Source organism: Melanaphis sacchari, unplaced genomic scaffold, assembly GCF_002803265.2.
Source record: "Melanaphis sacchari strain LSU unplaced genomic scaffold, SCAv2.0 Contig0_pilon_pilon, whole genome shotgun sequence".
Lineage (NCBI taxonomy): Eukaryota > Metazoa > Arthropoda > Insecta > Hemiptera > Aphididae > Melanaphis > Melanaphis sacchari.
The window spans coordinates 5208146-5233762 of NW_020270366.1; the positions used below are offsets into that span (position 1 = coordinate 5208146).

The 25617-nt window shown below is 28.6% G+C and overlaps 1 protein-coding gene across 2 annotated transcripts; it reads right to left on the bottom strand.

The window, feature by feature from the left end:
- Nucleotides 1-1432: 1432 nt before the first annotated feature.
- On the bottom strand, nt 1433-23141 carry LOC112595802. Of its 2 annotated transcripts, none has more exons than XM_025341153.1 (6): nt 22900-23141; nt 18021-18486; nt 15086-15194; nt 3185-3517; nt 2845-3113; nt 1433-2559 (listed from the first exon to the last, which is right to left on the bottom strand). In XM_025341153.1, the coding sequence occupies exons 2-6, from the start codon at nt 18473-18475 to the stop codon at nt 2070-2072; spliced, it is 1656 nt and encodes a 551-aa protein (XP_025196938.1). In that variant the 5' UTR covers nt 18476-18486; nt 22900-23141; the 3' UTR covers nt 1433-2069. The 2 variants fall into 2 exon arrangements, with proteins under 2 accessions (XP_025196938.1, XP_025196946.1); XM_025341161.1 differs by lacking the exon at nt 22900-23141 and adding an exon at nt 21938-22078.
- Nucleotides 23142-25617: the final 2476 nt, after the last annotated feature.

The window sequence follows — 25617 nt, forward strand, 5'->3', positions numbered from 1 at the left end:
TATAAATCACCTCGTTAAACGGTGCACTGTTTAATATTTAAGAAAACAAACAAGTGAAACCCACACGAATTGGCCAAAGTGAACACGTGTACTCGTCGTAAACGAATAATATTAAACGACGGCGTGCGATTAAAATTCATCATCGTTCGTCAAACACCACTACGTACGTCACCACAAAAAAAAAATAAAAACATCACGAAAAATCAATGTCGTCCGTCGATTGTTGTTTCGCTTTCGTCCTGCCGCCAAACGACGACCGACGGACTACTACGGACGAAGTCGGCGAATTTTAAATCCATCAATAAGACACGTCATAAAATTGTCAGCGAAAAAAAAAATAAAAAATTTCTAACGTTCACGGTGTAAAATATAAATCGTCGGCCAGGCGCGGACCGAATTCGTTCATAATCAGAACCATATTGTATAAAATAGTATAGGCACTCGGCGGGGCCTGCAGTACTTTTGTTTGCGTTGGACACGTCAAAACGGATAAATCATACACACAATGTCTCGTTAAATAGGTACCAATTTTTCTTCAAGTCCACTGTTGTTGATATTTTGCAATCACCACGAAAATTATTATCATTATTAAAATCATCATCGTCGTTGCTTACAATCAATAATATCGACGAACAGGATATGATGATCCGTAATCGTTTATCACGACCGTTGGCTGTTACGTGTTGTACAGTTGTAGATAATCGAAATCTAATACAGTAATACCTGCAGCACGCCCGTTATAATCGATTATTGTCATTTTCAGCAGTTTTAATTTATTTTGTTATCGTACGAAAACTAAGCTCTGTTGCCATCACCGGTTTCGCAAGAATCACTGTCACCCGTGAAAATATTTTCTATAATATGCTTTTGGTAATTCGTCCGTTTTAGGCGTGCGCACATGTAGGTATACGCGGCGCAAATAAGGAATCGCGAACTCGCATGTGCAAGTGTAAGAGACAACAAAATAGTTTTACTCTGATTTCAAATCTGTTTGATATATTCATATTAAATTAAATTATACAACGAACAAATAAAGTATACAACACATTAGCAATTTTTTTGTTTTTGTTTTACACGATAAAAAAGAAAAACTAAACATTATTAAATTACAATAATATTTAGTAGATATATTTTTTCGAAAACAGTAAAATTTTTTATTTTTTAAAAGTAAAGCCTAAGGCAAATAACGTTATTGGTCTAAAAAAAAAAAACAAAACAATCTATAGTAAAATATATTAATTATTAAATTAACCACTTACATCGTGTGTATACAGGGCCATCAAAAAACTAATATTTATTTTAATGTCTTTTTTAATAAACATTCGTTATACTCCTGATCCCCGTCAGTATACAAACATTGTCTTAATAGATTATAGTAATATAATATAAATGCAACACTTCCATAATATAATATTGTTAAATAACGAGTAAGCGTAGAATTTATAAATAAAAAAAATTGAAGAATTCATTATATTTACTATTAAAAGATACATAGGAATAACATAATATCGTTAAATAGGAATGATGAGTTTTCTTGAATAATAACGATATGATAAAGTAAATATATTAATACTGCAATTATTGTAAGTTAAAAATAAAATTAAAAATCGTAATAAAAACAATAAAAATAGCGAGCGATAAGTATGATGTTAATATATTGTAACGTAGATACATCACACGAAAAATCAACACTTTAGAACCTACCCTACGTACCTATAAGCTAGTCTACCCACATTAAGTTATATAATTATGAAGACAGACTATGTGTAAGCAGCGCAAACAATCCTTGAGTGAACGACGACGTCGATAAAATTTCGTATAAATAGTTTCGTGAGTACAGGCACGTCTTTCTATATCAACCCCCTCCCCCCAAGTAATAATAAAAGAGATTTTTGATACATTAGTAAAGTATATCGACAGTAATAACTTTCTAATAATAATAATAAAAACAAACTAAAATTAAAAAAAAAAAATTAACAATACACGTGATGATACTTGTAGATAACACTTAACGGAACACTTTTCCAAACCTCTCTGGTTACGTGTATACATTGTATTAAATTTTATGTTTATTGAGACTCGTCGCTGTGTTTCTTGGAAGATACGCGTCTGATAAGCTTTCTAAATGAAGAAGTCCACTTGGCAGAGCGGTTGAATGACGTGGACGACGAAGGGCGATGACTGCCACAAGCTGAAGTTATCTTGTTCGGGTCGGTCGGCGTGGCCGACGACGACGAGATTCCAGAATCGGAAGAGAACTGACGGCGGCTTCCGCTTCCGGTGCATTTTGGTGGCCGGCCTCCGATGTCACCACAGACGTCTTCGTCATCGCTGGCTGAAGAGAACGCGTCGTCGATGTACGATACGAACCGGGACAGCGATCCGCTAGCAACCGACCGTTCGGGCGTCGACGGTGGCGTGTGCGGAAACGAGCACGCGGACAAGCGTTCGGCGAGTTTAGCGCACTCCAGTTCGATGTCAGAGGCTGACATCCGGTCGGAGGAACGACGAAGCTCGTCGAGCGGGAAACAACCTCCGATGAATCTCGAAGTCTTCTCCCTGCAGGTTTTGATAAAAATAAAAATTTAGAGCGAAATATGGACAAAAAAAAGTGAGGTTTTTGATGTGAACGTAAAGTTTAATTATTTATCGACTATTTATCTATTTATTATTTAATGACAAATATACATTTAATAAAATCTTCAAAATGTTTACTATGTAAACGGCGATATTTGTATCGAACATAAAACAAATTATGTACTTAATAGGTTAAGATTGAAAAAAAAAGAATTTATGCACCAATCCAGTTATCTATTCTTTACTAATTTCGATATTTAGGCTTACCCGTGTCTGCTTGACGTGTACTCTCCAAAGGTGGCTCTAGTATACGAACAAACGGAACACTTCTTGCGTCTGCATGTAGCCAAGTGTTTCATACCTTTCTGCAGCTGACTGTTCAGAGTGGCTGACTGTTTGGCCATCAATTTCAGTTCGTTCACTTCGCGTTCCAGACCAGACACGCGCTTGGCCTTTTGACTGGCCTGTCTGCTGTTGGTGTGGTACAAGTCGGCTTTTCGTCCGAGATCTTCCAACACTTCTTTAAGTCTCGAATTCTAAAATAAAAACCAACAAAATATAATAAACAAATTTCAAACGTTTTCTGCAAATAATATAGATGTTATACCTCTTTTTCAAGGGTATCCTTTTCGGCTGCTATCTCTGAAAACTGCCTATATGCGTCCAAACGCGCTTTTTCCAAGTTGCGCCTAGTGATTTCTGATGATTCGGCCTGTAACCGTAGCTGCCTGTACGCTTCGTTTTTCTCGCGTTCCAGACGATCCTTCCACTTGACCATTTTGTCTTTTTCAGTGCGCAATTTCTCACAATCCTCTTCTAGTCGAATTACCTTTTCCAGCTGTAGAAATAGCTCTTCTTCTTTTTCGTGCAGTTCCAAGTCTCGGGTCACCAGCTGTTTCTCTAACTCGTGGTGCGTGTCAATCAAACTGTCACGTTCTGCCTGAAAAACAATACAAAAAAAAAAAAACATCGTAAAAATTACATATATAAAAACACATAGAATAATATATATACTATATAATACTCTCAATATCCGTTTTAACCCTCCCCCCCACGAGCGCTTATAGTTCATCGGAACTATATAATAATATACTATAATCAGGTCAATAACGAGCACGGAGTCCAGCGGCGAAACACTACCACCATTTTCTCCGCGCACCGCAGTATAACAATATAAGTAACGATACCGGGTTTATAATCATATTATATACGTCACGTATTCGTGTCTATTGTGTGCGAAACCAGCGTCGCAGATCTATTCTATCGATAAATCTACGATACGATTTTACATCGTTCTTTTATTATTATTATTATTATTATTATAATAATTGTTATTAACGGAGAATCGTAAACCGTAGTTATATCGTTTCGTTTTTATGTCGTATACAGAGTGTAACAGAAAGAACTGACAACTAGAAGTAATGTAACTTACTATAGCAGTGCTTCTCAATCTGGGGATCGAGGCCCTCTTAGGGATCGCTTACGCATGATTTAAAATTTAAATCAATACAAAAATCTATGTGCGTATATAAGAAAATATACGTAAGGGGTCGTTAAACAATTTAAATTCAAAATGAAGGTCGCCACAGTAAAAAATGTTGCTGCACTATAGGTATCTATGTAAAAATTGTTATTCTTATCAATTTTTAAAAAATTCATATTTTTTTCAATTTAGGTATTGTATGAAAATAGTAAGTTAGGTTATATAAAAAAATATATATATATTATGTAATATATGTATGTATTAAAAAAAAAAATGTTATAAGTATTGATTAGAACAAAAGTATAACACAGTTATTTAATTATAATCTGTCAGCTAATCCTGTTACACTCTATATATACAGAAAAATTATATATCAGATAATTTCCGAATTGCACACAATAAATTACTCTCGTCATCCAATGGCTGTACCGTTATAGTGGCTACCAATAATATTGTCATCATCACGTCAGATCGGATTCTATGTATGTTGAGATTTTTCATGCTATACTATTGTACATAGTTCATCGAATACAACTTTTGACCTCGTGAATGGCACGATTTTTTTATTATTCTTTTTAACGCAATACTTGGAATCCTGTTAATTTGCCAAACGATACTTAAATCGTTCGAACGTCAAACGTTCGAAATGTTAATGTGATGTTTACTCCAATGACTACAAGCAATTTATTCGTAAATCGCACATAACCATTCTACGTATATATAATATTATACCATCACGCTGTAGGCTATAATATAATTTATGAAAATAACCTACCTATATGTAACATTTTTGCGATGGTGATATAACCTATGTATTTATGTAGGTATATGGATCAAAGTTATAACATTTAAACTACTTACCTATGTATGTAATACAATGTGTATGTAATAAAATGTTTATGAGTGTGCTTATTAAGTGCCTACATAGGAAAAACATTATTATATTACACGGTTAAATTATCAAACTCGTTTGATTTGCTTTATAATTTTCGAATTATAAACACCAAAATACACTATTGATGATTTACCTTTCTCCTATGAGCACAGCATTATAGGAAAAGAAATGCAATTTTAAATCTCAATTCGAATAGAGTATACAGGACACAGATACTATAGTGTATATAGAAAAGAAGACAACGCACGAAGTACAAACATGTCTTACAAATATAACCGTTTTCAGGAAGTCAGTATTATATGACTATTATAATGTATATCATTATCTGTTGATGTAAAGAAGAATAACGAAGTCTATAATTATTATTATTATTATTATTGTAAAAAGCTTTCATCGCTAAGAATATAGAATACATAGAAGTTTATAATGTATATAATATGACGTGACTGACTGTCTGTATTTCAAGAGAACGCACATATGAAATACGTTTTCTATACAATTTAATTATTTTTTTTTTTTTAATTCGAGCGCCAATCCGGACGACTTATTTGATTTTACCACGATTAAACGACAGCAAAGACCTAAATGGAAATAAAAAATCGATGATAATATACGGGTTCGTCTTTACCGTAAACAAACGCGCGACACCGCTAACTTAGTCAATATATTATATTATACACGCTTCACGGGACACTATGACCTGTCATCCAATATACTTATATCCTCTTCGCGAATATCATACGCAGCTAACAAGTGTTACGCGAAGCAACCGCAGTTAGTTATACGATAAAACATAATATTACATGGGAAATTACGAAATACGAAATGACGAATACAAAGAACGATGATGAAGTCTTTTTTTCGTCTCGTCGTTATCCAATTAATAAAAATGCCTACAGACCAAACGAAGGTGAACAAACTACGTACTTGGATCATTAAATTTATCGCATGTGTATAAAAACGGTAAATGAAATTCTGATGTCATTATATTATACTTTGCACCAATGCGTAGATAAACTGCAATAAACGATTTAACGACAGTATACACTATATTATAAATATACATAGGAACAAAAGTTTTATCGGTATATCGAAATAAAAACAAATTGGAAATTTCGTTTGCGATAAAATTGATACATTATAATAGGTACCTATTTATATGTTTTAACTTATAAAATAATGGAATTCTCTGTCAAGTGTGTTCAGACGTCGAATCGAAATGGAAATGTATGTTGATCACGAACTACTTCGAAATACGTATTTTTTAGAATATATTTTACAGTACGTTGTCCTTTTATATTACTATGAATTTGGTACCTCACAGGACCTTTACGTGGGGTGTGACCAACTGGTTTTCTAGGGAATAATATTCAATTTCAAAAAACGGGCAAGTAGGTTATTAGAATGATAACTTTGTGGTTTTGGTACGTTAATATAAATTAATGTCAGTTTTTCATTTACTATACTTAATACCATGTAAGATTACGGAATTAAAAAGTGAATAAAAGTAATTAGAGAAATAGCGCAAATAAGATATGTTTAAATAATATATTTTTTTTAAAATCTGAATCAATAAGTAAATCAAAATCATGCACAATGTTGAATTGAGAAATTTATTGATTACTTGAAAACTTCAACGTGTTTGAATATACAAAGAATTAAAATTGCGACGCATAAATTAAAATTGTATTCCCACAAAATGTCAATTTACACATATGCGGCACAAAAGAGTGTGTCTGCCTGCCAAACGTTCTTTCTGTGCCATATTACACTATAATTTTCGACTTAGCCAAATCGCGCATTGCCAAGACTAGTTTAGAGCCGTTACGAATCACGAACCTCTGAGCAATAATACAAAATACACAACGTACATTATCGAATTTGTTCTATAACGCATTTCAATAATGTTTATAAAACTTAAACTTAATTTTATCAATTTCGGATGTAAATTTCAATCACAAAAAAAGTCATGTATGTGGTTTTTTACGTATATGACAGCAGAACTGAAAATTTGTTATATAATTTTGTTTCAATAGTATTTACATTATGGACAGACATAAGTTATTGGTTCGATACCTAAGATTAGTAAGACTTTTAAAGACACACACGTCGTAACCGGAGTAGTCGCCGTATTGGGTATCGGTCAAGTGTAATTCGATATTATAGTTACTGCCGTGTGTGTCATATCGAAAGAATTTTTCTCTTGTTTTCTCATATTTCCGATAATGTATATCAGAATATCTTAAGTTATAAGATTAAACCACCAGTGTTCCATAAATTAATTTTTATATTTTAAAACGTGTTAATACTTAATATACATATTGTTTATAGAAACTATTTTTTTCCTAATGATAAAAACGCAAATTATACAAAAGGGAAATTACTGCATGCGTGTTTACCCATACGATCTCGGAAAAGAAAACGAGAATTTCCCACACACTTTGCAAAGGCGGTTATAGACTGTGGCTGTGGTGTCTGTAGGCGCGCGAGTTTCCGGATCACGTACACGTCTAGACGATGCTAGTGCAAAGTGTATCGAACTCTGGACGGCCCAGTTCCACGGATTTTAGTCGTTCATTGTTTCATCTCAACAATAAAAGCAGTTGTTTTCATATATTATTACTATTATATTTATACATATACCTGAATAAATAATACATTAGGAGAGCGTAATAAATTTATGAAATGGAATTCAACCTACCTAAATATAACAATATAATATTATACATAACTAACGTGATCATACTTCTGCTTTGGACGACACAGTCACATTGTCCCCAAAGAACGCAAAAATGTCCCACTTTGAAGTATAAATGGTGATCTGAATTGCATTCTATCTTCTATCAAAAAAGGACACGTATTGAATTATCGCAACAGACATTGGTATATGTATACGATAATAAATTTAAATCGTATACGATTTTTCATAGATAAAAATAATTGAATAATAATGAAAAAAACTAAAAAATTAGGAAAAAAAGTTGAGTTGAAGATTATTGTGCGTTTCGTAGGTAGGATATTTATATTTAAAATTATTATTTTTCAACTGATAGTTATTAAACTTATTACTTTAATAGGCACATTTGATTATGAATTATGCAAGGTAAATTGAATTTAATAAGCAAGCAATAAACAAACATAGTACAATACAAATAAAAAAGAAACGAAATGTAATTATTTTTGATTTGTGTACTTGAAAGTCACTATCTGAGCGCCAGTTTCATAGATTTATAATGTGTGTATTGTTTTATACAAAAGCGTAACGTCGTAGGTATATTGTCAAATAGGATGTGAAAATCATTAGGCACTCACGCATGACGCGAAGATATCATTATTATAAATGTATGAAGACGGCCCAGGTGAGACAAAAAAAAAAAAAAAAACCAAAAAGTTTTGTTTTTTTTTTTACTGAATATTCTTTACGTAATAATATGTATGTGTATAGGACCTACCTACTTTCCGTTTTATGCGCACCTCGTTCATATACATTTAACGTTACATCAATGCGTGGTATATATCGTGATGTCAGCGTCAACGACGATAAGGCAGTTTTATTATATCGTTTCTTCTTCTTTTTTCAAATATTATTTTTTTTTTTTTTTGTTATCATGACTTTCTAATATACACAAACACACACACACAATGCGCGCAACACGCAGGTCGCCGTGGCGACAGCGCTGTGCGTGTCCTTTTCGCAAAAGGACGCGAATTGCAAAATTGTATTATTATTACCCATAGGTATATAATAAATATAATATATATAAAGATATGTGTATAATACAGACAATACTCGTGTTTGTGTGTATACGAATTTGCGGTAACATCGGCGTACCGGGTACAACGGATTCAAATATATATTATGCTGTGGCCTTGGTAAACACGTTATTGCAATTATGTCCGGTATAGATAGGTATTATGTATATATACACATTACACACTACCACTACATCACAAGTCACAACAGCTAGGTGAAAAATATTATAACGTGTTTAATGTACAATGTCGAAAACATTAAAATATTTTACATATAATTTTTTCATGCAACACTGCGTATTATTTTTCACGGCGAGTATATTTGTTTTTAATAGGTAACCAAACCTAACATTAATTTATCGACGTCAACAGACAAAAAATTACTGTTTCGGTGCGTAAAACAAAACAAAAAATAATAAAAGTACTAATGTGAAAATAAATATCCGAATAGAAACGCTCGACAGCTAAGTTGAATTTAGGATATCAGGGCCACAAATATATCGCCCGGAAGGTCTACACTTATACTCGTGTTAAAAATTTAGGTAATTACATATTAATTTAAATGTTCTATAGCTGCTTTTTTACACATACATAATTGCATGTAACATAAACTAGATATGACTTTAAGACAAAAACAAATTTAATTAATGTAATTTGTTTTAATTATTTTAGCTCACAGCGCGCTTACTTTTTATATAAAACTGTAATCAAAAAATAATTTATATAATGCATCATGATTCACGTTTAATAAAAACATAATTTTCTCAATTCTAACGAATAATAATTATTTATTTCCAGCATCTTTCTTTTTTTAACCTAACCCATTTTTAATTTTCCTCAGGTAATCCAATTCTTGTTGTCCACGAGAATATTGACACAATTGAAAACACCCCACAAGACTAGCGCTGTCATAGGTAAAATGTACAAAGATATAACATGTTTTGCAGTGTTTAATAAACAATATATTGTTGTATAACAAACAATATTTACGTGTAATATACTTATATATAAATTACGGAAGTTCTGGTTGACCGCACTCTCCAATCATGGTTTTAATGTGCGAATAAATATAGATTTAACGTGGTTAGCACTACGAGAATTCCCATAAATGTCCATACATCTTATTGAGCGAGAAATGTTTTTTTTTTTTAAATTTTTTTCTCGAAAGTATTGCAATCGATTTTTTTTATTATAATCTTCAACATATTTGTCACATTATCACCACCAATACGTTCCCATATTATTATTATTTCTATTTGATACTAATTATATTATTATAATTATTCTCGATATATGTATATACTATCTACGTTAATCGACGACTATAACTGCAATTATTGAACTTTGTTGCAGTAGGAATACGATTCAGGACTTAAAAGTTTGAGATTAAATTGAGTTTTTCCACGTATTTTTACATAAAACAAACTATAATATTAATGAGTAGAATGTATATGTATTAAGATAATAATGTATTGTTTTTATTTTGATCTGAAAAGGTAGCAAATAAAATAAAATGTCAAATCTACTTGTTTAATTATGAAAATTCGGACACATTTTATTAGTATTCAGTATAATGGAAATTAACGGGTCCGCAGTTCATGAAAATTCTTTCAGAATCGTGACGAAAAATATAATCAATACAAATAATACAATAATTTTTGTAGTAATGTACTCAAGTTCATAACTAAAGATTTCGATATGAGTGCTCGAATGACGTACATTTTATATCATAATATAATATGTAGATGTTGACAATATTAATTATGTAGTGAGCACAGCTGAAATACATAATTGTCAATTATTTTTATATACGTACTACGTATACAATTTGTTAAAATGAGAAAAACGATTTATAATGTCCCGAGTATGTTATTTAAAAATAGTTTTTTTTTTTGTCACTTTAACTAACAGCATAATATAATATAATAATAGGTATAATAAAAATCTGTAAAAGTACTTTCAAACTTAAAACCATACAATACCATTTATTTGGACACAAATTAATAACTCATAACTATTGTCTATTACTGCTACTACAACCTATATAAGTATATTACTATATATAGTGTGATATAAAATTACGGTACCGTACTTATGTAGTACTGAACGACAAACATGGTCAAATCTTATATTTATCTCATGTTTAAATGCTTTCATTTTGTTTAAAGACCGAATCATCTTGCGCTTGTCTATTGTTCGTAAAATATCATATATCGTATACTGATAATCATATGGGCGTTTGAAGAAACGGAAGTACCTACACGATTTCCCGTTACGGATGCACACCGAATATTTGAATAATTTAACTCCAGTGTATTCACAACATATACATTCTAAAACATCTCAATGGGGTTTTATTATTTACGCACGATTTATTATGCAACTAAAATATCAATATGTACGACATTATTCATTGTCGTTGACCACGGAGAGCTCGTGCACGTTTCACCGTGATACAAAATAAGTGGATTAACATTTAAAATGTCTCCGATAATCACTATTAATAATAATAATTTATTATAGACTATATATAGTATTAGATTGAAAACGTATTAATTTTGAGTCGAAGAATAAACAATTCTTTAAATTATATCTACACTTTAATACATTTCGAAATTTAGTTATTGTATTGATTGTCTATTGGCATCTGTATTGTCATAAAACAACGAATATATTTGTTTATTTTTTTAAACTTTAATATGAATGAAAAATTTCACCAGATTCGGAGGATTCAAATTGAAAGAAAAACCAACAGAAATATTAATACATACAATCCTAATTAAATGTTTTGATATTACCTGAAGTACTTACAGGGATTGTCAAACAAAATTTGTTAACACAATAAATTATGGTCCAAAAAGATATTCTTGAATTTCCGTATCGTGTGAAATATGAGGTTAACAAAAATAAATTATTAATGAAATAATAACTTTTAGTAAAATTATTAATAAATATTTATTCTTTTTGCACTTCAACTACAAGAATATTTTCGTGTATCTATTACACAATAAAATTAATGAGATATATAACATATACCAACATAACTACATAAATGAGGAAGTTAAAATTTAAAGATGAATGTTTTTCGAAATATAACTTATATCGAGATCCAATAATTATTGTCATAAATTAATAAATAACTATGGTATTATAAAAAATAAGTAATAGTATTTTAACACTATAATAATTTATTGTAAACACAAGATTACGATAGTTATATATATAGCTGGATTTTAAATTAGCCCAATTTGATTTATCAATGTAGGCCATTAAATTTTGTAATAAACTTATAACTTATAAACATTATGTTTGTAAATTATCGATATATTTAATTAAATTAATTAAAAAAAATAGCTATACATTTTGCAATAAATGCAATATATTAAAATAATCAGTAGAATACCTAAGTATTATGAAAATAAATTAATAAAATTAGAGAACGTTTGAATAAAATTTTAAAATTAAATACAATATGAATGTATTTTATGGATATTATATGATTATAAATATATACTACCTATATTTTAAATCCTTTCAAACATGAATTAATTAATCAGTAATAAATTGTTCAAATAAAAAAATTTAATAGGTTAAGTTTATTTTAAGTATATTGTTATAAAGATACAATTAATCAACAATAATATTTTCAACATTTTTTAAAAACAAACATACCTAATAGGATTGAACATGTAAGAATCATAATTTTTTTTTTTGACGTTTCTTTTACATTTATTAAGTTATAAAAATTCGATTGACTGTCAAACATGAAATATTGTAGCACTATATTCAAAGACGCCCAAAATGAAAATTGATTTATTCGTTGAACATGAACATGTTTCATTCATTGTAATATAAGAAACTACGCTCTAAAAAAGAAACGACCCACCCTGGTAGATAAATTATAGCTTTAGTCAAACTTCCCGCACATGTATGTTTTTCCGAACAATTTGGGTGGAGCACTCACTAGCTACTTTGTTTCAAGAACATGACATAAACTTTAATATAATAGAAATATTTTTATTCAACAATTTCAAGAGGAATACGAGCCATGGGACCCCTTTTTATGTAAATGTAATTTGTACATAATAGAAGTAATATTTTAGTTTGGGAATTGAGAATATTTGTTTATTTTCATTAAATTTTATTCAAAAGTAAAAACTGAAGAACGTTGACTAAGCAATAACACATTATAGATACATTTATATTTATACCTATTCAATACTTAAAACAGTTAAAACGTACAAGTAACGGTCAATATCATCGTATTATTTAAAATTAAAAGGATAAACAATGTACGTAAAGATTATTTTATCATTCATTTTTGTTAGGAAAATATTCAAATACGGCTTTTAACATCTATTTTGGTTCAGTCAAATTATTGTAACAATCTATTTTTATACATGTGTAATCTACACTTCTTTTTAATCTAAAATAATAATTTTAACACATTAAGACAATAAATAAGATACCTAAATATAAAGCATTTTAAAAGAATTATTTAATAATTCTCTGACGTTATTCCAGAGAAAAACATAAAATCTTTAATCGGTTAATTTAATTTTATAAGCTAAGCATTGTACTTGTGATATATCGTGAGCGGCGTCTAGGAAAACGTTTAAAATTAAAATTGTTTATAACTATTTATAATATATTTCCTCGTATGTCACTTTGTTTACTAGGTTTTTATCTTTTATATAGTTTGAAATAATTATGAAGATAATAGTTACGGAATACCAATATAGAATCTGTAATGTATTCGTAGAACCCGTATTGATATAGTTGTGTAGACAAATTTAATAATTTTAGTTTTTAAGACAATAAAATAAATTTAATTTGATTTAATTTGGGAACGTAACTCCTAAGAAACCGAATGATTTCGTTTGTTACATTCATAATTGTAGAAAACGTAAACATGTATTCACACTAAACGGCAAGATCCGGGACTTCAAAAATCAAGCTCAATAAGAACGTAGTTTTTAATATATTTGATAAATATACTCAATATAATAAACTGAATTCACGTCGCAATGTATTTCATAGATTATTCACGGGGACATTTAATACTTTCTTTGTGCTGCGTAAAAAGGTATAGAAAATACAAACAAGACCTCCAACCGAATTTTTACATCCGTATGCATATGAAACGCATCCTAGCTACTGTCACTACTGATTATTTCCCGATACGGTATCCATTTCACATACGCGAATCCAGAGCCGTCCGTCTCTTTGACGCTAAATGTGGGTCACGCAAGAAGTAGATCTCTCGGCAAAACGATCGTGTCAGTACACGGCCTAAAGGCAGAGCACACACCACAATCACCACAACTACACACATAACGGCCTCACCGCCGCATTACGCGTCACTGGTTATAATTATTTTTTTTCGCGTTCACTACAGTTCCCTTACGGTCGAGACCCACCACAGCGGACTAGTCCATCGGTCGTCTTTGCCTCGGAAACGTATGCAGCATCAAGGCGACTCGTGTGTTAAAATTATTTATTTAAAAATATTTATATTTATTTTTAACGAGATTGTATAATACAAATGAATGAGGAGAATAGGTCAGCAAACACTATAGCATACTATATTGTAGCCGAGTATGAAAAACTTATCGATAAGATTTCCTGATGGATAACGGTAGAGGCAGTTGGTGCCCACACGAACAACTCTCACTTCATGTTCGCAGTTACATAACAAGTGGACAGCAATTATAATTACTAAATTACTACTTGCCTTCGCCGACTATTACACGAGCGTAATGATACATTTTTTTTTTTTTTTATAATAATAATAATAAACCATGAAGTTGTTAACTTTTGTAAGCGTTTCTCGTATTTAGTTGAAAATTATTTAATAAGAATTTAATTGTTTCAAAAACTATAGACTCTGCCTGCGGTATCGGCTATGTTTTACGAAGAGGGAGTTGAATCAGTTTTTGACTGCTTTGTCGGTGATTAGCATTCGGGCGATCAAAGTTTTTTGGCTATCGTATTAATATCTACAATTAGTAGAAACGCCTAATATATTGGAAACGACTTGAAGACATATAATGTTATATTGTGCTTTCTCCTGTTTTGCTTGTAAGTGTAATTATAGCCGATGACCTAAATACAGTATTAGTGTCATTGAGACCCACCACTCGGTAGACTCAATGTTTAGGCTTAGTTTAAACGAATATTAGAATCATCTTTGGCTTCCAAATGCGTTGCGTTGTTTTATGTTATTGTGGGTGTTGTCTAAACCGAACATTGCAGGAATAGTGAAAGTACTAATAATAACCACAGAATAACGAATAAAATAAAATCAACTTATACATTCGTTTGTATCATTCTAAACTTGCTGAACAATGGTCGTATATGGGAAGAAAAAAACTCACCTTGATTTCATGATATTTTTCTTCCAAATAGTATGCCAAGCTTCGAGCTTCTTCGTATTTACGCGAAATATCTAGATACTTTTCGTAGTGACGTTTAAACAACACAAATCTAAAATAAAATATAAACACGAATTAAATATTTTTATTATTATTTATTTATCATAACAGTGAACGTTCATTAAAAATAATATATTTGAGAGAACATAGTTATGAAATTAGATGCTTATTGTCTATTTTTTTTTTAGGAGATATTGATTAAACGTGATAACTTTTAATATTAACGAAATTAATTTGTCTTATTGTTGTATACTAATTTTAGTATGTTAACTCGTGATATATTTAGTTTGAAAATATTTGATTCGTCAAATAAGAATCTAGATTATCATTTGTTTACTTCAAGATATTATAAATAAACATTAAATTATAAAATGTAAATTTAATTTTTTTTCTTTATAGCAGAATTCCAGTGTATGAATAATCTTTTGTTCAAGTTTCAATGAAATCTAATAATCATTTTGGAAAAAATGTTTATCATAATTTATTGTTTGATACACGATAAATTCACTTGGTGTCTAATTAATTTCAGTAATATGTAAAACTCACGAGCGTTTATAATTGTTAGTTTAATATTTTAATTAAAATAAAATTTTAAGCTACAATATTACTCTAAATAATGCTCTTTAGAAATAATTTCTTAGGAATTTAGTTAACGGAAATCCTATTGAATCAATCTTGTGTTTTGATATCTCGTAAAACATGAATGAACTCGACAGAGCAAATCAGAATATCTTGTAACAATTTTCACCTTAAGCTTTACAATTTGAAAATTATATTGTATTAATATATAATAATTTTTAATTTAAAAAAAAATCAATTATGCATAGTATATATATATATATATATTAGATTACACATCAATAGATTAATCCATTCACAAAGTATTGATAACATTCGTCATATTATACTAAAATAATAAACTAGGTACCTATTATTAAATAGTTTTATACTTTTATAACGTATAAAAAGCATTTGATATTTATCATATAAGTAATTAACATAAACAAACATGAGACTAAACAATTAAGCTAAAAAATTATATAACAATTTACATTCAGTAATCTATATATTTAAAATGCAAAAATTTAAAGTAATAGTTATTTATACGAAAAATATAGTATTACATAAAAAATATCTATACATAAAAGAAACTATTATTATTCCATAGAAAAATAAGTTTTATATTCTAGTATATAGGTACGTAGTTATTCGCTTAACGCATTTTTTTTTTTTTTTTAATTACACAATTTAACCTGCATATACCATATTTCTTTAAAATTTTATAGCTTACTAGAATATATAGGTAGAATAAACTTTAATTAAAATTACTTAATAAAGGTAATCAAAATAATGAAGTCATTTTCTTTTTTAAATAAAGTATAACTACAACGCATTATAATTATAGTCACAGACAGTAAATATAAATATATTATACAGATGGCACATTTAAATTTCAAATTCATATTAAATATCGAATTGAAAATTTCATATTCACTATTTTTTGGTTTTTATCATCAATTTAGTACGTACTGTTGTAATGGAATTCATGATAATATTACACAATAAATGAAATGGTAAATATTTATGACAATACAACAGTTCAGTCACACACTAGTCATTAATTGTACCCCTTGCATAATCATTTATTTAATCAATAGATCCACACAAATAAAAACAATCGTATTTAAATATTTAATTATTTTTAAATTAAATTATAAAATAGCAATATAAGCAAATACATCATTTATTTTTATTTGGGAAAATAGAAATAATACCACAATAATTAATCTTATAACTATATATTTGTAAATACAGGTTATACACCACAGTATATTACAGATAAATATGTACCTATAATTTATTATAACTAACTTAAAAATGTATTATAATTAGATGAAAAACAAGTATGTTGGTACTTATCGAGGTACCTATTATTACTCATGTTTTGGATTCTAATTGGAGTGATTTTACAATGATGTATATTTTTATGTTTGTAAATTATCATAAACAAAAGAGAAGATTGTAATTTATTTTTCAAATTCAAATTTTAAGATAAATATTTTTAAATTTTTTAATATATTATTTACGATAAACCTTACCAAGGAAACTGGTCAAGTTAATTAGACATTAAAACCCAGAGGTTATAAACGTATCCACCATTATGCTCAAGGATAATGTTCAAGCAGCCATGTATAATAAATTGTTTATTTATCTCACACAATTGTTACAAATGCATTGAGAATATTAAATTATATATTATAATATAGTAAGATATATCTTACTGGAAGTATATGTATCGTATTATTGTACATACCAAAGTTATAAAATTAAAATATACTATACTAACATTTAGTATAAACCATTAATAATTTAAATTTACTATGTTTAGCAAAAAAATTATGGTTAAATAATATTTATGAATAAAAAAAAATGAAGAATAAAATAATTATGTACCTATGCAAAGGTATGGATGTATATTGTATATATGTATATATATATATATATTATATATCAATTGTCATTTAATGTTTATTTATTATGAATGGTTCTAAAAAATTGTAAAAGCTAATTGCAGTGCCCGTTTTAAAACTTGATTAAAATGTTATATATATGTTTGATAAAACATGCCAAGAATATAGTTGCCATTGAATACTTTTAAGGTTTATGGATAATAATTAGTGCCTAATTTATTAAAAAATAAATGTTTATTTTAAAATGTTAACAATAATAAAAGTAGATATATACTGTAGGTAACATAAGTCATTACAATTATTCAACTACAGTCTTTGCTAAATGCATAAAAAAATAATTTGTAATAAATTAAAGAAGCAAAATAAGTTGTATTTATATCTAACATATGTAAATTGTAATTTATTACCTGTAAAAGTCATTTTGAGATATGATGTCACCAATGCTATCTTCTGGGTCAATGCGATCAATTACACTACATCTTTTATTAGCACCCTCTGATGAAAAATCTCCAGTTAACTTCAATAGTGGAGTTGGATTTGACTCTGGAGCAACAATAGGAGATTCATAGCAAGCCACAGATATTCTATGATCATTAACTTCATCATCATACACCACACATGCATCCTTTTGAATTTGAAATGCAGCATCACTAATACCGTGCTGCATATCAGGTGGAGTATAAGGAGCACCTTGTAATATTAGATCATCACTACGGCTATGTTTGAGTTCACTATTCATACGAAAACTACTACGTGGACCAAGTACTGGCGAAAGCATCCCACATCGATACACCTCACGCCGAGGCGAGTTATCAGCCGAATGTACCATTATATCAGCCATGGTATCTCGTTTGCAATTCATATGGAAAAACACTAAAACATAAAATAAAAACAAGAAATAAAATTAAATAGAATATTAAAATAATAAGTTATAATCTATTTTTACCTAATTTTTACTTAGTAAGAGTTATGAATAATAAGGTAACACTTAATTTTAATTGAATAGGTTTAAATTAAAAAAAATATCTGAAAATATATTTTTAACTTGCTTATTTAAATAGGTACAACTAACACAGGGAGATATTAAGTATTATGATAATTTTATAGGTATCTAAATTGATTAAATAATGAAAATTACAAATTAAAGTTATCAATATTATTCTGTAAATTAAAATTAGGTCATTCAGATTAATGCATAAACCCACGAGCTGTTATTTAATAACTGGTCGTTACCTATTATAAAACATGTGAAAGAATACCTTGAATAAGCAATTAATTTAACAATTTCGTTTAAATACCTACAATAATTTATCACATATAATTACTTGAATTTTAGAATGTTAAGTATAAGTTTAGGTATGAAATATGAAGCATTATCATTCATGATATGTTTATTCAATATTTACAATTTATTCGTTATTGAATAAACTAGCTATCTTCTTATAGATAAAATATATACTAAAATAATATATAATATATCTAATATTTCATTTTCATAAATTTGTAGTTCTTATAGTGCTAAAATTGTTTGTTCTATGCTTTTATAAGATAAAATAAACATCATGAAAATCAATTAGTTATTTTTCCAATCACAATTCAAAATTATATCTTATTTAGTTTATTTCTAAGTTTTTATTAGTGATCTTCTAATTTTTTTTAGGCAGATAATCCTAGTGTTTTATTTTGTCTGATTATATATCTATTTATTTTTCAAATTAATTATAAAGCACTCAATAGTGTATGCTTGATTATATATTTTAAATTTTACCTTTAGGTATTTATTAAAAAGAAAATATTACAAAGAAAATAATTTATTTGTTAGGAATTATCATGGTAATTTCTATATTTATGCAGATATAACAAATTATATGAATATTATACTTATTTGACTATTTGATACTCATTACCTCTTAATTTAAAAATAATACAATTTGATCATAACTATTATTTATCTATTTCACAAAGTTCTACATATTGAAAATTGACATAGAGTATAGATTCAGATAAACTATTTAATAATCAATGTCAAATTGAATAAAATGATTATCATGCTAAATATAGCTAATGATAATTGATAATAATTATTTTAAAATAGTTTAAACCTTTTTTGAAAAGCAAGCCACCATTTAAAAAAAATACATGTTATATTTAAAATGTGTTTATAAGCCTCAAATAAAGTCAAAGTTAGTAGCTTGTGGTTAGTGGGTAGAAGACCCCTAAATAGTTTAACTGTATGTGTTTCTATTATACATGAAGTAAAATAATTATGATCCAGAACACAAATAAACTGTCTTCAAATAACTGTGTTGTGTATGTGATGTTAACTAATGCATTGGTAAAATCATAGTATATTAGAAAGTCGATTATTCATTATTTTTTGATATCTTTCAATTTTCATCATCGTAAAATGTGCAAATGCAACTGGAAATCTTAGATTATCCTAGCAAGTAATTGGAAGTTCGAAAAACCATGTGTATACAAAAGTTTTAATTATATGACTAATTGCATGTGAATTAAAAGCGCTTGGGTGGATTAAAAGATTTTTTTCAAATTAGGTTTCATAAAATATTTATCCCTCTATAGGACACACTGCTACTTATAGGCTTATTAGAGCTTATTATTGGACATTATTTGTAGCTTATAATAAAATAAAAATTTGTAATTATAAATCTACCTATATGTTTATAGCAAAATTTTTGTTAGTCGTCACAGTTCTAGTCTTTATGTTGGCAATTAATTAAGTTTTTCCTATACAATGGTTTTAAAAATGTGATGTACTAGGTAGTAGGTACTAAATTAATTTCCATTTAAAAATAATGATAAGTCACCAGAAAGACTTCAACATGGTCGTTTTCATGATATTTTGCATAATTGTATAATTGTTAATTTGTTATTCATACTTTGTTAAATTTATCAACTTATGTTAACTATTTTAATGAATGTAATAAAATTGTAATTGTATATGCCTACCTAAGTTTAGATGACTTTTGTCAGGAAAACGTAAAAAAAAAAAAAATATATGAAGTCATCAATAAGTTATAATAATATTATTTGTTTTATATTTCCTAAATTAGGAACCCTACTCCTGAAACTGGTGACAAAACAAGAAAATGGGTCATCAATTTTAAGGTCATGTCATAGCTATTGAAAACAACATTAAAATAATTATTATACATTACGTTGTAAATCATTTTTAAACCTTTCTAATTGGTAACTAATTTTATATAATATACTCATGGTAAATAGTTGGTTTAAAATTATATAGAAGAAAATGTTTATTATATGTTGTTATTGTAAAATTGTTAAATGCAAATACAGGTTATTGCTAATAAAGTTATTATTACTTGGCTTACAAAAAGTAAAAATAATTTACCTAAAGTTGAACTTTTTCATTTTTTTTTTTTTTTAAATCCTTTGAGTTGAGAATAACGTATTAGTACTTATTTAACTGTTAATATCATGCAATGTTATTTTAATTTTAATAGTTTTTAGAATTTATATTCTTAGCAGAGTGAACTGATTTTATAAGAGGTTTTCGCTGATCTTAATTTCTATTTCTTAGGTATTAAAGCTGATTAAAAGATGTGTGAAATTTAAAATAAATTATGCAGAAATTTTATTTAAATTGTATATTAGGATGCTACCTACTTGGTTACTTAATTTTATTAAGAAATAAATTAAGGATAAACTGAATAAAACTTAAGTAGTTAAATAATAAGTAAAAATATACCTATACCTAGATACCTAATTGTGTCATCTTTTGATAAATTAATAATTAATAAGATGCATAAAATATAAGTTTGATTTAATATTTTGAAACAAAATTGAATAAGAAATAAGTAGAATAAATTATTTAAAAGTGGTTTATCTATAATCAGAAAAGGTAAAAAAAATAATGAAAAAGAATTAAATTTATGTTTATTGCTTTTTCTTAGTAACTGGATTGGTGATACCTAATTAATTATAATTTTTATTCAATTAATATTATATTATTTTAATTCATATTATGCTATTAATACTTACTAAAATCACAGAAAAAGATAGCATTTTATAAATCTAAATGATTAAATTTTACTAGAAAGAACATAAAATATTCAATTAGGTACCTATCAAGTTAAATGTTGATGTTTTAAGAAAATGATTAATTAGATATACCTAGTTGTAATAATGTAAAAATATGTAAATAAGTTATCCTATCTTATAGAAATAAAATAATTTTTTTGACTAACCGACCTAATTAATAATTCTTATGTAAAACATTTATCACTACTTAGGTCAGGAATTTTTCAGTTATAAAACTCATTTACGTATTCTAAATACTTACAAAGTAATTAATGTATAGGGCAGAGGTTCCCAAACTTTTCCTACTCATGGCGCACTTTTAGAACTGAAGTTTGTTTATGGCACCCTTAATAAAATTTATGACCTTTTTTTAAATAAAATAAGTAAAATATTGTTGTTTATTTTTAAACCAGATAACATAGTAGACAGCGAGGCGTAGCTGCAGCTCTTCTGACAACACACCATGGCGCCTTGGGGAGCAGGGCCACACATTTTGGGGACCTCTGGAATAGAGGAATTAATCATTAAAACGATCCTCTAAATATATTTAATTTTGGAAAATGCTTTGATTTAAGAATGTATATGACAATTTATTTCTGTAGTAGAAGAGATAAATAGGCAACTTAATATAATATTATACATCAAATTTTAGAGAGACATATCTATCTTTCTGTTTGCTTTGCTTATATGCTATATAATGCAAGCGTTTTGTGAAATAAATAGTAAATATTCTCAGCGTTAATGAACAAAATTTGTCCATCACTGAAAACGCTCAGCAATACAACAGCTCTACATCTAGCTGTCGTTGGTATCTAAGTGCAAACATTTTTTAATGGCCAGATGTATAATATATACTACACCTACTTGTCTACTTATATTACCCTAAGGAAGGCTGGTTTTTGATCAGCAAAATTGAAAACTATAAAGGTACTTCTTCTCGGTCCCTCCGGTATTTTATTCACTTTAACGAATAAAAAAAAAAACTGAACATTATCTTTTCAAACCATGTAGTGAGAAATTGAAGTTCTTCAGAACGACTTAGGCCACCCGCACCCTTGATCAGCGGATGTGCGTTATGACTGACACATCTGAATCGACCACAGTACGCGACAAAAAACGAATAACAAGACCAAATACATAATGATTAAATATTAAAAGGTAATAGTGCAATACACAAGGTACCTCGTCTATCATCCGCGCCTAGATAATTGAATAAAAACTCACCATCAAACGAACGACGACTCTGTTTCTGGACAATCGATCGCCGCGGTCACCACGATGCGCGCACAACTCTTCGACAGTGTCACGGATTTGCACGACGGACGTGTAAAATTATTATTATCATTTATCACTCATCCCGACACATCGTATAGCGTAATGGACGGTAGACGACGACAACACGACTAGCAGAATCGAAACACACTGCACAGCGCACAAACACGACGGCGCACAGACACTTGACACGGGCCCAAACAATTGCGGCGGCGATTGTTTTTACTTAAGCGTACGTAATGATCGATTTTTTTTTCTTTCGATAATCGTGCGCAAAAAAGTTTTAAAACGACGTCAGTACGTCACCTAATATCAAATCGTCCAAATTCCTAAACATACACCTTTAACTCGTTTGTTTATTTGTTTTTCAGCGGTTTTTGCACTTTGGGATTGTATTTTTCAAAAGTCTCGTATGTTTTTTTTTTTTAAATTTAAATCTATGAATTAAAAATTGAGACTATCGCGTCGATAGCGCTGCGTCGCCGAATTGTATCTACAGCTGTGGTTGACGGCAATGTCTGATAAGGGAAATGCATATTATCATGGCAGCTCAGATCATCGTACTATCGTGTTCATGACCGTGCGCGTTAGTTGTGTTGCCACGCAACCTTTTGTTCGGCGACGACAACATGCCGAAAACGGCGAAAACGCTCCATGGCAAACGATCTCCACCGGATAGAATTGATATCGCATCGTCCTCATTCGTATGAATCACGAACATCTAGAGAGTGTTCGTGATATTAATGTCTATATTATTTCGAAAGATGGCGCTGGTTATGTCTAAAGTTGTGTTAACTTTCAAAAGTTTCTTAATATTCATTGACATAATCAGCAAATGTTGTTAATTATAATGCGTATGTCCACGGATAAATCTTCAAACACTTTTTGACGTATCGAACGATTCGTAATATTATATTATGTTTTTATTATTAATTAAAATTTTTTTAGACTAACTGAAATGGTTGCAAATTTATTGTTGTTTTATATTGGCACAATAATTAGAGAATATAATATCATATGAAACGTACTAAAATAATGCAGAACGAATTGATACAGCTACAAAGGTAAACATTATTTTCAAGCAACAACAATTAGGTAAACGTATTAACTGTGCCTCATTTATAAATTATAGTCATAAATATTAAGTATACAATTTAATTATGATGTAAATTTTAAAATTTATCTATACGTCACATTTACATAGTGAAACCACTCATTTTGTGAACTGATTGTGAAATTTATTCAGACAGTGAATTTTGACGAAAATACATCATATGGACATCTATTTCATGAAATGGAAAATACCTATATTATATACTTTGTATAATTATAATAAAACATTTTTTTTTAGTCATTTATCAATAGCTTATATTATTGGAAATTTTTGAAAATAATGAAATTATCTACCAATTATCCATTTATGCGATTTAAGTGAAAAAATACAAATTTAACGTAATCTTGGACATGCAAGTCAAATTATAGCTTCAAAGAAATTGATCAAGGTAGATAATAGAATACGGTAAAAATGGTTTTTTAGATCTTAATTTAAATTTATTTTAAACAGGGAAACAATAAAAGATCTAACGATTTTGAAACTAATGCATTATATTCGGAGTATCAAAAGTTAATAGGGTGACCTACAGATCCACCAAACATAATTTGAGTGAACACGGAACAAAAACAAAAAGGATTGCATAAACTTGGAACAAAATATGGTTTACTTAAAGGATGGTTCAGGGAATATTTGAAAAAAATCAATAACTTAATTTGTCATTATTAATCAAGCTGATAAAAATATTGATTTTTCAGTGCGAGAATGATTAAAAAAAATTCAGGAGAGTAAGGATTTTTGTATTGCTCGTGTAAGGCAAAACTACTTGCTATCGAAGTCGGTGTGAATATTTTAAAAATAACATGTTATGTAATATTCGATGTCATAATCAATCGTCGTGCAAAAATAAATAATAAGAATATTATTATTTATAGTATACATAACTTTTGTAAGTTGTAACCACACACAGTTACATAAATAATATTATATATTTTATAGATGCTGGATGGTTAGGTTAGGTATTTAACTTTGTAAAATATTTGATAAATTTACTACTTAAGCCATTTGGAATTGTAGGAAGTAACAAGGAAATACTAGGATAATCGTAAAATAATTTTTTTTTTTATTTCGCTCACAAATAAAAGTTGACAAACAGCTATAACCAGTTACCTTTAATTGCTAGATATAATGCATTCGTACCTGAGTCTATATTTCTACTGTTGGTTCAATCGTGGTACAATAAATCATATTAGTCGTAAGAGCGCTCTAAGTGACTAAACCTCGAGATGCACTTTCTAAATGCTCTTAAGGGTATGAAAATTCATAGTTAAAATTAAAATTAGCTTAAAATTTTGTAAAGTAAACACATTAATATAAGAATTTGCTCTCTCCATATTTCTGAACTTATGAAATAAAACCATCATTCCTCGAAACAGTCAAAACTTTAACTAAAAGCAAACAAAAGTTTTTAAAAACGCCGATAATCACACATAAGCACGCTGTAATGCAATCTATACATATATACGATGTAATTTATCTTGCGATTTTGAACTTAATAATTATCAAACTTATTAATAATTTCACTCTTAGATATCTTCTTTAGAGTATTCTTTTTCAAT